Here is a 17,530-nt window from a genome sequence, read left to right on the forward strand (position 1 = left end):
CTAGTGCAAAAGGCGAGCAGTTATCTAAAAAAATAGCAGGCTGCTCACTAAAATTTTCCAGTGTTGTCATCCAAAACTCCCATATCAAGAGAGTTTGTGGTCTCAATTATTTAAATTTCATATTTTCAGGAGGAGTGATATTAATAGCTTTAAGATTTAACAAACTTTGGTAATTGGTAGTGTAAGACTTCTATAATTTGCTTTATGCTTTAATGAAAAGATAGCATATTAAATGATTACAAATATGTTCCTTAAGTGTATCACTTTCTTTGTGCTTTTCTATCACTGGAGAGTGGTAAACTGTTATAAAAATCAAAAACTTTGTTTTGGAAGGCTTTGCTGTTTTAAATATCCTAATTTTTGCTTGACTTGCTTTTATGAGGTTGCACTTCCTGCGGATCAAGATTTTGTACCTCTGAGACCTCGAAGTGGAAAAGCTGCAAAGGTATGTCAGATGGAAATTCAGTTTTTGGAAATGACTTTGCTAGCTTGCTAATGCTAGCATGCATAAATTAGAAAGATAATCCTGTTTACCAGCTACCAAGAAATTGATAGGCGTCATGGGCTTTGGTAGGGTTGGGGGTGGGAGCGTGGGCAGTCAGACTGATGTCTTAAAGGGTAGCAGTCTGCTTCTCTGCACTGTAGCCTTGGACAGATTCCATTTGCTCTGGCTAGCTATCACTGTGTGTTGCTGATAGTCCTTTAGAGAAGGAATCAAAGCCAAATGCTGTTTGGGTAGCAGCTAGTGATTGAAGAGAGGTTCTGGAAAAATTTCCTGCCAATTCCAGTAGTAGGAAAGTGCAGCAGCATCCAACATATATTTCCGGAGTGACTGTGGAAAATTTCACAAAAACAATTAGGAAAGAATGTTCTTTTGCAAAGTTCATTAATTAAGGCACCTTTCTTTCTGAAACCCTTCCAGTCACCAGCCAACTCATAATTTTTATTGAGGAGAAGAGATCAGCACTGCAGGTCTCTGAGAAAGCAAATCACTTTTCCATTACATAGCTTCCCACCATGCCAGAACTTGTGGGATAGTTGCGTTCATCAACCAACAGGTGGAGATAGAGAACTGAAAACTGAGCTGAGACATCTCTCTTGGCATCCATTCCAGTCCTGCTCCTCAATATTTTCTATCTCCAGCAGGTGTATGGACACATTTTTCAGCCTCTGGTTCTGAGTGATTTGTTCCCCAGTACGTTGTGGGTGGCTTGAGTCTGCAGAGTCATATCTGGAGGTCTTCAGATCCCTGTCTCTGGTGTCCTTTGAATTTACTTGTTCCCTTCACCTCCCCTGTTTCCTATGGAGCTCTCCTTTTCCAGCACAACAATCTTAACCAAAAAAAAAAGTATCTGTGACTTCACCACAAGAGCTACAATAGCTAAGGATTAACATAAGCAAACATGGGCTGAAACTCTCTTCACATCACCTGCCCTCAAATGCATTATGGATTTTAGATTTCATTTAGTTTGAATTTCTGTTTGGGTATGTTGCTTGCTAAGGACTTTCCCATAGTGCATCACAGCTCTTCTCCTTCAGTTATTCTTCACTTTGTAGCCATTTAGGTGTCAGGATTGCAGGAGGTCAAAATTATTGCTGGACATACTTAGATTAATATGAAATCAGTTTAATATTATCAAACTGATTTCATATTAATCTAAGTATGTCCAGCAATAATTTTGACCTCCTGCAATCCTGACATTAGGCATGGCTAAGTCATAGTCGTGTGTTATCATCTGTATGTGCAGATATTGGCTCAAACAGCAGCATCTCTTTAGTTCAATTTTAAAGACACCTTATTCTAGTTTTCCTTTCTCTATACTGCCTCCCCCTCTTCCCTCCTCCCAATCCATGGTGCCCTGCATCCTTCAATAAACTCTTAAGCTATTTCAGAAATAGTTGAGGGTTATTTGCTCTTCAACCATTGTAATTTTTTCTTTTCTATAGGAATATCCGTTCATTCTGGATGCTTTCCAAAGAGAAGCCATTTTGTGTGTCGATAACAATCAGTCCGTTTTAGTATCTGCTCATACGTCAGCTGGAAAGACAGTGTGTGCTGAGTAAGTGCCTTTCTATTATATAGTGTAACAGTCGTGTTGTCTTCTGTTTTCTCTCAGTTCCCACCACCATGTCCTTTGTCAGTCAGTTGATCTCTAGTAGGCAGAGGGCAGAATGGGAAGGTTCCTGTGAGACTGAGATTTTCAGAGAGATTACCCAGGATTACTGAAGGCAATGGGCAGTACTTATCCCCACACTCCCCTTCACTGCCTGTAATAAAACAATACCAACTTCAGCATTTATGAACGTATCACAGCCTGCTAGGAGAGTATACTGCTATGTGAGCATATATGAGTATATATATATATATATATACGTGTGTGTGTATGTGTATATATATATATATATATAATTAGATGCAGATCTTGGGTGTGTCTATATTGACAACTGTATTGCTTTAATACAAGTAGCACAGTGAATCTATGGGGATTAGTCTTTCTGATGTTAACTGTCACTGTTGGGTATGTTCTTTGGAGTCATATCCATCCCATCTCATCTCATGAGTATTTTTAGGCTGTTGTTTTTAATCTTAATAGAAATTGAAGGCAAAAAAACATAGTAAAAAATTTTTTCGGTATATTAAAAGCAGGAAGCCGGCAAAAGAATCGGTTGGGCCGCTGGATGACCGAGGGGTAAAAGGGGCGATCAAAGAAGACAAAGACGTAGCGGAGAGACTGAATGAATTCTTTGCTTTGGTCTTCACCGAGAAAGATTTGGGTGGGATACCGGTGTCGGAAATGGTATTTCAAGCGGACGAGTCGGAGAAACTTACTGACTTCACGGTAAACCTGGAGGATGTAATGGGGCAATTCGGCAAACTGAAGAGTAGCAAATCTCATGGACCGGATGGTATTCACCCTAGAGTACTGATAGAACTGAAAAATGAGCTTGTGGAGCTACTGCTAGTGATATGCAACATATCCTTAAAATCGAGCGTGGTACCGGAAGATTGGAGGGTGGCCAATGTAACGCCCATTTTTTAAAAAAGGCTCCAGGGGAGATCCGGGAAATTATAGACCGGTGAGTCTTGACGTCGGTGCCAGGGAAAATGGTAGAGGCTATTATTAAAAACAAAATTACAGAGCACATCCGAGGACATGGATTACTGAGACCGAGTCAGCACAGCTTTTGTGTGGGGAAATCTTGCCTGACCAATTTACTTCAATTCTTTGAAGGAGTAAACAAACATGTGGACAAAGGGGAGCCGGTTAATATTGTGTATCTGGATTTTCAAAAGGCGTTTGACAAGGTACCTCATGAAAGGCTACAGAGGAAATTGGAGGGTCATGGGATAGGAGGAAATGTCCTATTGTGGATTAAAAACTGGTTAAAGGATAGGAAACAGAGAGTGGGGTTAAATGGGCAGTATTCACAATGGAGAAGGGTAGTTAGTGGGGTTCCTCAGGGGTCTGTGCTAGGACCGCTGCTTTTTAATATATTTATAAATGATTTAGAGATGGGAGTAACTAGCGAGGTAATTAAATTTGCTGATGACACAAAGTTATTCAAAGTTGTTAACTCGCGACAGGATTGTGAAAAATTACAAGAGGACCTTACGAGACTGGGAGACTGGGCGGCTAAATGGCAGATGACGTTTAATGTGAGCAAGTGCAAGGTGATGCATGTGGGAAAAAAGAACCCGAATTATAGCTACGTCATGCAAGGTTCCACGTTAGGAGTTACGGACCAAGAAAGGGATCTGGGTGTCGTCGTCGATAACACACTGAAACCTTCTGCTCAGTGTGCTGCTGCGGCTAGGAAAGCGAATAGAATGTTGGGTATTATTAGGAAAAGTATGGAAAACAGGTGTGAGGATGTTATAATGCCTTTGTATCGCTCCATGGTGCGACCGCACCTTGAGTATTGTGTTCAATTCTGGTCGCCGCATCTCAAGAAAGATATAGTAGAATTGGAAAAGGTGCAGCGAAGGGCGACTAAAATGATAGCGGGGATGGGACGACTTCCCTATGAAGAAAGACTAAGGAGGCTAGGGCTATTCAGCTTGGAGAAGAGACGGCTGAGGGGAGACCTGATAGAGGTATATAAAATAATGAGTGGAGTGGAACAGGTGGATGTGAAGCGTCTGTTCACGCTTTCCAAAAATACTAGGACTAGGGGGCATGCGATTAAACTACAGTGTAGTAAATTTAAAACAAATCGGAGAAAATGTTTCTTCACCCAACGTGTAATTAAACTCTGGAATTCATTGCCGGAAAATGTGGTGAAGGCGGTTAGCTTAGCAGAGTTTAAAAAGGGGTTGGACGGTTTCCTAAAGGACAAGTCCATAAACTGCTACTAAACGGACTTGGAAAAATCCAAAATTCCAGGAATAACATGTATAGAATGTTTGTACGTTTGGGAAGCTTGCCAGGTGCCCTTGGCCTGGATTGGCCGCTGTCGTGGACAAGATGCTGGGCTCGATGGACCCTTGGTCTTTTCCCAGTATGGCATTACTTATGTACTTATGCACCATCTCTCACCTTTTTTCTTTTGACAGGTACACCCTTAGTTCACTCTGTCCTTAATACCCTTAAATTTAATAACAGTCCTCTTGTGCCCTTCTATACCTTCCACAGTTCTTTATCAGTGATAAATCCTGCTGTAGTGTTCTCCTTTGGGAGGCTCTAGGAAGCAAATGCCAGACCTACATATACTGAAGTTATTCTGTATCCATTACCGCAAACTCCTCTTTCATACCTACATAAGAACATAAGAATAGCCATACTGGTTCAGACCAGTGGTCCATTTAGCCCAGTATCCTGCTTCCAACAGTGGCCAATCTAGGTCACAAGTACCTGACAGAAACCCAATTAGTAGCACCATTCCATGCTATAAATCCCATGGCAATCAGTGGCTTCCCCCCATGTCCATCTCAATAAAAGACTATGGACTTTCCTCCAGGAACTTGTCCAAACCTTTTTTAAACCCAGATAACCACCGTTACCACATCCTCTGGCAACGAGTTTCAGAGTTTAACTATTAACCTCAAAAGGATTTTATCTTCCCTTTCTCTACAATTTATACAGACTGTCTGAGCTCAATCTCTCCCATTATTGGAACACTCCTCCTGGTAAAAATTCCAGATTGTACCTGTGGGGCTAGCAACATTTTAGTTTCCCTCCCCACGATCTTCACCCTCACTTTTCCCCACAATTTTGATACATGCCTCATAAAGGGATTATCATATTGCCCCCGTCTCCCAACCTATAGTTTGTACCTAAGTGGAATAGCTCAGGCACATCTCTGCTCAATCTGGACAAAGTTCTTAACTTGCCCTGTTTCTCTCCAATCCCATATATGCTGCAGTTGTGTTCCGATATCTGGCACCCCTGCCTTCGCCTTCCCCTTTTCTTAGGATTAATACTCTTGGGATCCTCAGTCAGCAATTTCCCTATATTGCTTTTGCAGCGTTGCATCAGTGCTCTTGCCCCAGCCATGAGAAATCCTTCCCTCCCTCAGTTTATCCAGGTCCCCATTAATTTGCTTAAGCAAAGGAACATAGTTAGCCTCAAAAGGCTGCACCATTTTGGTAGTAACCATGACTCCCAAATATTTCAATTGACCACTGAAGTGGAAAGTTTTGTTGGACCCTGCTAAATTCCTCCTGCCCTAAATTGATGTTAAATGCTTCTGTTTTTTTCAAAATTAATTTTGAAGCCAGACACCTTCCCATATTGTCCCATTTCCCTGATTAGTACCTGCAGTGAGATATGCGGCTTTGTCAAAGAAAGTAATACATCTTCTGCAAAAGTGAGATTTTATGGTTTTTGCTTCCAATTTTTGGTAGCCTGTGTCTTTAGTCTGTCTAAAACTGTGCCATGAGTTCCATAACAAATGTGGGCCAGATGGACTCCATCTGCTGTCATCTACTATGTTACTGGTGACATTGGGCACACTTGTTGTGTTCCCCTCCTCACTGGGAATGTGTCTGAATATTGCCCATTTATCTTAATATATGTCTGTGGGAGCTCCTGGACCTATGCCTCGGCTCCCCAATGTAGAGAGGCTCAGACTCTAGACTCATTTGGGAGGAAGATTTGGCCTCAATGCTTATTGTCCATATCCAGTCTACGTGAGCATTTATTTGAAATCTTTGAACACAGTACACTTAGTTATGTGGATTCTCTCCCTCAGGAGCAGGCCGCAGAGCTTCGCCAGTTGGCTAGTAAGCAGCTGGAGTGCAGGAAGTATCTGGCCAGGTGCTGAGGGGAGATATGATAGAGGTGTATAAAATGATGAGTGAAGTGGAAAGGATAGACGTGAAGCATCTGCTTACTCCTTCCAAAAATACTAGGACTAGGAGGCATTCAATAAAGCTACAAAGTAGTAAATTTAAAATACTACTACTACTACTACTACTACTTAACATTTCTAGAGCGCTACAAGGGTTACGCAGCGCTGTACAAATTAACGAATAAGAACGGTCCCTGCTCAGAAGAGCTTACATTCTAAAAGGCGAAATGTCAAGTTGGGGTAGATGAGATTTCCTGAGAAGAGATGAAGTGATTAGGTGCCGAAGGCGACATTGAAGAGGTGGGCTTTGAGCAATGATTTGAAGATGGGTAGGGAGGGGGCCCGGCGTATGGGCTCAGGGAGTTTGTTCCAAGCATGGGGTGAGGCGAGGCAGAAAGGGCGAAGCCTAGAGTTGGCGGTGGTGGAGAAGGGTACTGAAAGGAGGGATTTGTCTTGAGAGCGGAGGTTACGGGTAGGGACGTAAGGGAAGATGAGGGTAGAGAGGTAAGGAGGGGCTGCAGATCGAGTGCATCTGTAGGTGAGTAGGAGAAGCTTGAACTGTATTCGGTATCTGATCGGAAGCCAGTGAAGTGACTTGAGGAGAGGGGTGATATGAGTATATCGGTTAAGGCGGAAGATAAGACGTGCGGCAGAGTTCTGAATGGACTGAAGGGGGGATAGATGGCTAAGTGGGAGGCCGGTGAGGAGTAGGTTGCAGTAGTCAAGGCGAGAGGTAATGAGAGAGTGGATGAGAGTTCGGGTGGTGTGCTCGGAGAGGAAGGGGCGAATTTTGCTAATGTTATAGAGGAAGAAGCGACAGGTCTTGGCTATCTGCTGGCTATGCGCAGAGAAGGAGAGGGAGGAGTTGAAGATGACTCCGAGGTTGCGGGCAGATGAGATGGGGAGGATGAGGGTGTTATCAACTGAGATACAGAGTGAAGGGAGAGGAGAAGTGGGTTTGGGTGGGAAAACAATAAGTTCAGTCTTGGCCATGTTCAGTTTCAGGTGGCGGTTGGACATCCAGGCAGCAATGTCGGATAAGCAGGCCGATACCTTGGCCTGGGTTTCCGCAGTGATTTCTGGTGTGGAGAGATAAAGCTGGGTGTCGTCAGCATAAAGATGATAGTGGAAACCATGAGAAGAGATCAGGGAGCCTAAGGTAGAGGTGTAGATTGAGAAAAGAAGGGGCCCAAGGACAGAGCCTTGAGGAACTCCAACAGAGAGCGGGATAGGGGAGGAGGACGAACCATGAGAGTGTACTCTGAAGGTACGGTGGGAGAGATAGGAGGAGAACCAGGAGAGGACAGAGCCCTGGAACCCAAAGGAGGACAGTGTGTCAAGAAGTAGGTTGTGATTGACAGTGTCGAAAGCGGCGGATAGGTCGAGGAGGATGAGGCTGGAGTAGTGACCTTTGGATTTGGCGAGGAACAGGTCATTGCAGACCTTAGTGCCGTTTCTGTCGAGTGTAGGGGGCGAAAGCCGGATTGGAGCGGATCGAGTATGGCATGAGTGGAGAGAAAATCAATGCAGCGGCTGTGAATGGCGCGTTCAAGTATCTTGGAGAGGAAGGGTAGGAGGGAAATGGGGCGGTAGTTGTAGGGACAGGTAGGGTCAAGTGATGGTTTTTTGAGGAGTGGTGTGACCGTAGCATGCTTGAAGGTGTCCGGGACAGTTGCAGTGGAGAGAGAGAGGTTGAGGATATGACAGATGGTGGGGGTGATAGTAGGAGTGATGGTGATAAGTAAGTTGGTGGGGATGGGGTCTGAGGAACAGGTGGTGGATTTCGAGATGGAGAGGAGATGGGTGGTTTCCTCTTCGGTGATAGCAGGAAAAGAGGAGAAGGAGGCCTGGGTAGGTTGGTTGAGAGAGTGGGTTATAGGCTGAAGAGGAGGAGAAGGTTTGGTGGTGAATTAGAGGTTGATCTTCTGGACCTTGTCATGGAAGTAGTTGGCCAGAGATTGAGGAGAGAGTGGGGGTGGTGAAGAGACGACGTGGGTTAGAGCTGAGGGAGTTAGTTAGTTGGGTGTAATAGTCCTGTTTAGCGAGGACTAGGGAGTATTGGAAGGAGGATAGCATGAATTTGAAGTGAATGAAGTCAGTATGGGCGCGAGATTTCCTCCAGAGGCGTTCAGCCGAACGGGCGCAGGAGCGAAGGTAACGGGTGCAAGGGGTCAGCCAGGGCTGGGGATTGGTACGCCTTGTGGGACAGGAGATGGATGGTGCAAGGGTGTCTAGAGCAGAGGAGAGAGTGGCATTGTAAGTGGAGACAGCTATGTCAACAGATTTGGAGGACATGATGGAAGGGAGGAGATCAGAGATACTAGAGGATAAGGTGGGGGGGGGTCAACAGCCTGGAGATTTCTGGACGTAGTAGTTAGTGTTGGGCGAGTTTGAGGGGGAGGGTGCTGAAGTGTGAATGTGATTAGGTGGTGGTCAGAGATAGGAAGAGCTGAAACGCAGAAATTGGACGGTGAGCAAGTAGAAGAGAGGACGAGATCAAGACAGTGGCCAGATTTGTGAGTAGGGGTTGTGGGGCTCAGTTGGAGGTTGAAGGAGGAGGTAAGAGTGAGGAACTGAGAAACATAAGAGTCGGATGGGTTATCAGTGTGAATGTTGAAGTCACCAAGAATGAGGGATGGGGATGAGGGCTCGAAAAACGGAGAGCCAGGCATCGAAGTCGGTAAGGAAGGAAGGGAGGGATTTATCAGGGGGGCGGTAGATGACTGCAACTCTGAGTGGCAGTGGGTGGAATAGACGGATGGAGTGAACTTCAAAGGATGAGAAACAGTGAGACTGAGGTAGGTGGAGAGGTTGAAAACTGCAGGAGGGCAAAAGTAGTAGCCCGACGCCACCACCGCGGCCAGTTGGGCAGGGCAAATGGGAGAAAAGATAACCACCGTGGCATAGGGCTGCGATTGAGGCAGAGTCGTCAGGGGTGAGCCAGGTTTCAGTTAGGGCGAGCAGTTGAAGGGAATGGGAGATGAAGAGATCATGGGTGAAGGGAAATTTGTTGCAGATCGAGTGGGCGTTCCACAGGGCGCACGAGAAGGGGAGGGAGGAGGGGGGGAGGAGGGGAATAGAGATGAGATTGGAGAAATCGTGGGGACGTTTGCATAGATGAGATGAGGACGAGGACAGGTGTGGGGGACCTGGGTTGGGGTTGATGTCACCCGCGGATAGCAGGAGAAGGAGCAAGAGAGTGCGGAGAAGGGTGGGTGAGGAAGGGCGACGAAGGCGACGAAGACGGGATGCGCTTAGGAGGAAAGGGGAAGGGTTCATGGCAGGAAGGAGGTGTTGAAGGTTGAGAGCTAGGAAGGAGGAGGACGACAGTAGGGATGGTGAGGTGGTGGAGTACAGGGGTAGGTAGGGTATTGCAGTGGTGAGCAGGACGGAAGAGGACAGGGATGGGTAGTGAGATCGTGTGGTATACAGCGGTGGGAGGGACAGGGCAAGGAATAGGATGTGAATGGGGGCCATGAGTAGTGACTGAGGTGTACACAGGGCAGGTGGGTGGGCTGGGAGACAGGCAGGTGAGGGTGAGCAGTTGGGCAGGGAGTGATGAGTTGGGAGTGATGAGTTGGTAGGAAGATGGGCTGGGATGAAGGCAGGTGTAAGGGTGGGTGGTAGTCAGTCAGTCAGTCAGGTGATTGGCTAGTAGGCAGGTTGAGTGGCAGAAGCAGGGTGAGTTCAGTGGAGAGCACAGCAGCAGTACTGGAACAAGCTGGAATGGTTTGAAGCAGGAGCTGGCGGACTAGAATAAGCTGAAGCAGACAAACTGGAACAGGCTGGAACAAGCTGAAGCAGACGGACTGGAACAAGCTGAGGCAGACAGACTGGAACAGGCTGGAACAAGCTGAAGCAGACGGACTGGAACAGGCTGAGTCAGGCAGTCTGGAGCAAGCTGGTTGGGGCAGAAGGCCTGGAGTAAGCAGGGAGAGGCTGGATCAGGCGGACTGGAACAAGCTGGAGCAGAATGACTGGAGCAAGCAGGGAGAAGATGGATCAAGTGGACTGGAACAGGTTGAAGCAGATGGACTGGAGCAAGCAGGGAGAGCAGGATCGGGTGGACTGGAACAAGCTGGATCAGGCGGACTGGAACAAGCAGGACGAAGCTGGAACAGGCGGACTGGAGCAAGCAGGAAGAAGCTGGATCAGGCGGACCGGAGCAGGCAGGAAGAAGCTGGATCAGGCAGACTGGAGCACGCAGGATGGAGCAGACAGGGAGAGCAGGATCTGGCAGACTGGAACAAGCAGGATCGGCAGACTGGAACAAGCTGGAACAGACGGACTGGAGCAAGCAGGAGGAAGCTGGAACAGGCGGGCTGGAGCAAGCAGGAAGAAGCTGGATCAGGTGGACTGGAGCAAGCAGGGAGAAGCTGGATCAGGCAGACTGGAATAGGCAGGAGGAAGCTGGATCAGGCGAACTGGAGCAAGCAGGAGGAAGCTGGATCAGGCGAATTGGAGCAAGCAGGAAGAAGCTGGATCAGGTGGACTGAAGCAAGCAAGAAGAAGCTGGATCAGGCAGACTGGAACAAGCAGGAAGAGCTGGATCAGGCGGACTGGAACAAGCGGGCAGAAGCCGGATCAGGCGGACTGGAACAGGCAGGGAGAGCCGGACCAGGTGGACTTGGACAAGCAGGAAGAAGCTGGATCCGGCGGACTGGAGCAACAGGGAGAGACTGGATTGGGTGGCTGGAAGAGATGGACTGGACAGGCAGGGAAAAGCCGGGTTGGGAGACTGGAACTCTGCCTTACCTCGGCTTCTGTCTCTTACCCATTCGGCCCGGTCGCTGGATGGGCGGGCTGGAACAAGCTGGGGCTGGTGGACTCTGCCTCCTCTCGGCCTCCTTAGCTCCTGTCCCGCTCCTGTCGCACCCCGACACCACCGCAGGATGGGTCCCGGTCCCGTGGTCCGCGATCCGTGCCCAGGCCGTTCCGGCAGGGAGCACGGCTGCAGCGCACAGGACCTCGGGGCACGACCAGTGCAGCAAGCATGTGCCGACGGCAAAGGGGATAGGCCGCAGCCACGCGGCAGCAGACAACTAGGATCAGCCTCGGGCCTCCCCCGTGCCGGATCGGCATGGAAAGGGCCAGCGAGGGATTCAATGCGGCAGTGATAATGAGGCTGCTGTATGGTTCTCAGGGAGAGTTCTCTTCTCGCTGTTGCTGGTCCAGGTGGCTGAGCGGTGAGGTGGGGGTGAGGCGGGAGGGGGGGCAGTTTGGTATGTTGGTCTGCTGGTCTGAGTGGGATCGATCTAGTCTTGGCTCCGGCGTTTGCCTCTGTGGGGAATTTGCCTGCCTTCCCTTCTTGGGCGACAGTGAGGTGATATTGGCTCGGTTTGTCAGCTGGGTTCTCGCTGATTCAGTCCTCTCCTGCCATGGTCGCTACTTCGGGTAACAAGGGATCGGCTGTCCTTGCTTTCGCTCCTCCTGTGGCAGTTGGGTGGCAGAGGAAGGTCGGTTCATGGTTCCTAGCCGGTCGGGATCCCGGGCCCGTCTTCCATGTGGTTCCCGGGTCTCCGTCCTTGAACCTCGATCGCCGTTCTCGGGCTGCGCTGGGTTGCGGTATCAACCGAGGATGGTATTCCACCTCCTCGGGGTGATTGGGTGGTTTTGTTGGCGAATTCCCGATGGGATCGCTCAGATCGCAACGTTCGATCAGGTCGCGGGCAGGGATGTTTGAGCGGCTCGGGTGGTCAGCCGCTCAGGTGTGCTGCTTTTCTGCGTGCCGCTCAGGCAGGGGCCGTCCCTACCCGTCCAACGAAGGTCTGAGGTGAGGCTGGGCGACCGTGTAGCGGTGTGCTAAGGTAGGGATGGTCTCCGGTCGGAGTTCCCACGGTGTGTTGCGGGATTGAGGGCACTGCTTCTCGATCGGCAGCGTTGGGCCTAGTGTAAATGAATCGGAGAAATTTTTCTTCACTCAACGTGTGATTAAACTCTGGAATTTGTTGCCTGAGAATGTAGTACAGGTGGTTAGCTTAGCGGGTTTTAAAAAAGGTTTGGACGGCTTCCTTAAGGAAAAGTCCAGAGACCATTATTAAAATGGACTTGGGGAAAATCCACTGCTTATTTCTGGGATAAGCAGCCTAAAATGTTTTGTACTTTTTTGGAATCTTACCAGGTATTTGTGACCAGGTATTGTGACCTGGATTGTCCACTGTTGGAAACAGGATGCTGGGCTTGATGGATTCTATTATTATTATGTCCAGACTCTCCACTGTTGATGTGGGATGTGCAGACTCTCATGGCTCCATGTCTGACCTAGAACCAGCGGTTCAGGAGAGGTTGGTGGACATTTCTTTCCAAGGACGACGGTCTTTTTGGGGACGAGGTGGAGGAGGTCACTGACTCATAAAGAAACATACAGTTACCGTGCAGTCCCTGTCTAGGCAACCTCCAGCTGCAGTCTTCTAGCAGGTTTTTGAGTGGGTCCAAGTGGCAACCCTACTATCGGAGGCATGGGTTTCTGCCACCATCTCGCTCTGCTCAGCAGCCACAGCCTCAGTGCTCTTGAGGGATGGGACTGAAGAGGCTGAGAAGTCCCAGCCAGCTCCCCAGTCAAGGCAAGGGATGAGCTTTTGACTGGCTCCAGGCGAGTATACCTGCAGTCCAAGTAACCATTCCAGATGGCCTACTGGTAGGGGAGAAGCTTACTTTTTCCAGCAAAGATGGCCCCTTGTAACCTCCAACTGGTGGATTCTACTTCACGTCCAGCATTGGTGTCAAAGACCACCAAATTGCCCACAGAACATCATTCATCAGCTCTCTGCACAAACAGGTACTTGTAGAGGACACCTCCGCTCTTCTACAGGCCAGTGTGGTCAAACTCATGCCACCAGAGAAAGAAGGGAAGGGATTCTATTCCAGGTACTTCCTTGTGCCCAAAAGACGGGGATTTTGACCCATCGTAGACCTAAGGGCCCTGAACAAATTCCTTGACAAAGAAAAGTTCAGGATGATTTCCCTAGGCACCCTACTTCCCATAATTCAGGAAAAAGATTGGCTATGCTGCCTGGACTTAAAGGATACCTGTACCCACATTTCGATATTTCCCAGTCACATGAAGTATTTCAGATTCTTCTGTTTGGCCTCAAGTCAGTTCTCAGTGTATTCACAGAGTGTCTAGTGGTAATTGCAACGTTTTTGCGCAGACTGGAGTATATCTGTTCCCGATCTGAATAATTGGCCGGTCAAGAGCACATGGCAGGTGGAACAGATAGTCAATGCGCCTAACTTCGGGTGTTAGAGTTGCTAGGGTTCGTGATGAACTACCCCAAGTCCCACTTTCATCTGGTTCAGCATTTAGAGTACAAAGGTGTCCTGGTCGATATATTGCAGGCTTGGGCTTTCCTTCCCCAACTGAGAGCAGAGGGCCTTGATTACACTCACCTCGCAGGTCCGAAGCAGCAAGCAAGTCGCAGCTCGGCAGGTGTTAAGATTAATGGATCACATGACCTCGGTAATACTTCACTCCCATGGCAAGTCTCCATTTGAGAGCGGCCCAGTGGGACCCTAGCTTCCCAGTAGTCTCAAGCTGATGTCATCTAGATTCCTCCAGAGTTGATTCCTTTTTGATGGACAATTTGGCCAATTTTGATTGTGGAACAATAAGAGCAGCCATACTAGGTCAGATCAATGGTCCATTTAGCCCAATATCCTGTTTCCAACAGGATCACAAGTATCTGACAGAAACCCAAGTAGTAGCAATGTTCCATGCTACCAATCACAGGGCAAGCAGTGGCTTCCCCATGCCTGTCTCAGTAGCAGACTATGGACTTTTCTTCCAAGAACTTGTCCAAACCTTTTTTAAACCCAGATACGCTAATTGCTGTGACTGCATCCTCTGGCAATGAGTTCCAGAGCTTAACTATTCTTGAGAGAAAAAATACTTTTTCCTATTTGTTTTAAAAGTATTTCCATGTAACTTCCTTGAGTATCCCCTAGTCTTTGTACTTTTTGAAAGAGTAAAAATCGTTGGGGGTCAAACTGATGGAAAGCATGGTAACTAAACAACTTACAGATTACATAAACAAATTCTCAATATTACATGAATCACAGTCAGGCTTTTGCCCCCTCCACAGCAAGGAAACAGTATTACTCACTCTTCTAGCCAAATTCAAGCAGGAAATAACAGCAGGGAAAAACATCCTTCTCCTCCAGTTCTACATGTCTAGTGCATTCGACATGGTAAACCATAATATATTAATAAGATTACTAGATAAGTTAGGGATTGGTGGAAACATACTTAACTGGATCAAGGGCTTCCTAACCACAAGAACATATCAAGTAAAATCAAATTCAAACATATCTTCACTGTGGAAAGCAGACTGTGGAGTACCGCAAGGATCGCTGCTATCACTGATCCTATTCAACTTAATGATGACCCCACTTGCCAAGTCCATATCCAACCAAGGCCTTAACCCTTTCATAAATGCAGACAATGTCACAATATACATTCCTTACAAAACCAAACTGACAGAAATCATCAGTGAAATCAAGCTCGGCCTGACCATCATGGATTCATGGGCAAATGCATTTCAACTAAAACTCAATAAAGAAAAAAACTAATTGTCTCATCCTCTCATCCCAACACAGCGCGGACATCCCCACCCCAGATCACACCCTTCCTATCTCAGACAGCTTGAAAATCCTTGGCGTTACAATAGACTGTAACTTAACACTAGAGAGCCAAGTGGCATCCACAACAAAGAAAATGTTCCACTCAATGTGGAAACTCAAACGCGTGAAGCAATTCTTCCCGACGGAAACATTTCGCAACCAGATACAATCAATGGTACTAAGGCACTTAGATTGCTGCAATGGAATTTATGCGGGATGTAAAGAACAAACCTTAAAGAAACTTCAGACTGCTCAAAACATGGCAGCTAGGCTTATATTCGGTAAAATGCAATTTGAAAGCGCAAAACCCCTCCGTGAAAAACTACACTGGCTCCCAATCAAAGAACGCATCGCCTTCAAAATCTGCACCCTGGTTCACAAAATCATCTACGGAGAAGCCCCAAGTTACATGACAGACTTGATCGACTTACCAATTAGAAATGCATCCGAATCAACATGATCTTATCTAAATCTGCACTACCCAAGCTGCAAAGGACTTAAATACAAAACAACCTATGCATCTAGTTTTTCCTACATAAGCACACAACTGTGGACCGCATTTCCAAAAGCCTTGAAAACGACGTACGACCACCCAAACCTCCGGAAATCACTAAAAACCAACCTGTTTAAAAAGGCATACCCTACCGATCCAACTTAAATGCCTAATCTCTGCAACACAACCAAACTAAAGCACATAATGGACATAACACAACTCTTCCGTTCTCCGATTCCCTAATGTGGCTGTGCCACATGAACTTGATCTTACCACATCACCCTGTATTTGTTTACACCGGAGCCTGCAAAGGCTTCTCCCGGTATTATGTAAGACACATTGAGACTACAAGTGGGTGGGAAAATGTGGGATACAAATGTAACAAATAAAATAAATAATTCACCACTTCTTGCACTACACTACTTAGGCCAAGGGCACCTGGCAAGCTTCCCAAATGTGCAAACATTCTATACATGTTATTCCCGGAATTGTGGATTTTTCCCAAGTCCATTTAATAGCGGTTTATGGACTTGTCCTTTAGGAAACCGTCTAACCCCCTTTTAAACTCTGCCAAGCTAACAGCCTTCACCACGTTCTCTGGCAACGAATTCCAGAGTTTAATTACGCGTTGGGTGAAGAAACATTTTCTCCGATTTGTTTTAAATTTACTACACTGTAGTTTCATCGCATACCCCCTAGTCCTAGTATTTTTGGAAAGTGTGACCAGACACTTCACAACCACCTGTTCCACTCCACTCATTATTTTACATACCTCTATCATGTCTCCCCTCAGCCGTCTCTTCTCCAAGCTGAAAAGGCCTATCCTCCTTAGTCTTTCTTCATAGAGAAGTCGTCCCTTCCCCGCTATCATTTTAGTTGCCCTTCGCTGCACTTTTTCCAATTCTACTATATCTTTCTTGAGATGCGGCGACCAGAATTGGACACAATACTCAAGGTGCGGTCACACCATGGAGCGATATAACGGTATTATCATAGTTGCCTTTTTGAAAATTAAATGCTGCTACATTAGATTTCCTTTGTGGCTTCATTCCAAATAGTCGCTCAAAGTTGATCATGTTTACCAGCAGACCCAACACGGTTAGCTCTTATACTATGTTCTGCATTCCACCTCCTCAGTAAGTGTTAACAATGGATGCATCTGACTTGGGGTGGTGAACTCGAGTGGATGGGCTTCACATCCAAGAAACTTGATCTGCTTAGGAAAAGTTACCATATCAATTTCCTCAAGCTCATGGCCATTGGAACGCTCTAAAGCGGTGATGGCGAACCTTTCAGAGACCGAGTGCCCAAACAGCAACCAAAAATCAAATTATTTATCGCAAAGTGCCAACAAGGCAATTTAACCTGGATAACGGGTGCTGGTACTCATTATGGGCGGGGTCACCACATATGACTCCACCCCTATGATAGACCACTTGGCATGGAATGACCCAAAAGAGAAAAAACAAGAAAAAAAAAAAAACAATGAAAACCTCAGGTGGAGGACTGGTCTATTTAATCTTCAAATCAAACCAAATGTGATGCTTTAAAAAAAACGAAACGATTTTCTCTACCTGTGAAACAAAACATAAAACTTGAAGAAAAATCGATATTGATGTTTTTTAACTACCAAAAGAACTCGGATTTTTAGAAACTTAAAAAGGCATTCGACACCTTCTGTTTATGGGGTACTTTGTTATGGTCCTCCAGGGCCAAGGATAGATCTCCCAATTAACCTGGTCTCTTGAGTAAACGTAAGCATATATATATTTGCTGGACATCCACAGAGAACAGCCTAAAAATCACAACCATCCCATCTAGTTGCCGTAACGCAAAGAATCCTTTAGTTTTCACATTCTCATCTTCAAGATTCCACATTCCAACTGTAGAGCTTCAGTTCAGAGGTTGCGGTTTCACACAAGTACAAAGTGCAGGAGTCACAACACATACATAATTGGCGAGCAAACTGCAGCGAAGTTCACTAGACAATCGTCCACGTTCTTTACCTTGCTGAACAGCTCCAGATCATCGTCTTCATCGAGCGCCGAACGAGGGACCCCCGCAGTGGTTTCCATTGCTCGGGCTCCAGCCGCCCTACGTCACGGGCCCCAGGCGGCTGGTGTTCCC

The 17,530-nt window shown here is 46.9% G+C and overlaps 1 protein-coding gene across 1 annotated transcript in view; it reads left to right on the forward strand.

Moving 5' to 3' along the window:
• MTREX (Mtr4 exosome RNA helicase) overlaps nt 1-17,530 on the forward strand; it is a 427,098-nt gene that overhangs the window by 25,076 nt on the left and 384,492 nt on the right. The window contains 2 exon segments of the mRNA XM_030193130.1: nt 383-445; nt 1,948-2,060. Of these exon segments, the coding sequence (XP_030048990.1) occupies nt 383-445; nt 1,948-2,060 (176 nt within the window).

Source organism: Microcaecilia unicolor, chromosome 2 (assembly GCF_901765095.1).
Source record: "Microcaecilia unicolor chromosome 2, aMicUni1.1, whole genome shotgun sequence".
Lineage (NCBI taxonomy): Eukaryota > Metazoa > Chordata > Amphibia > Gymnophiona > Siphonopidae > Microcaecilia > Microcaecilia unicolor.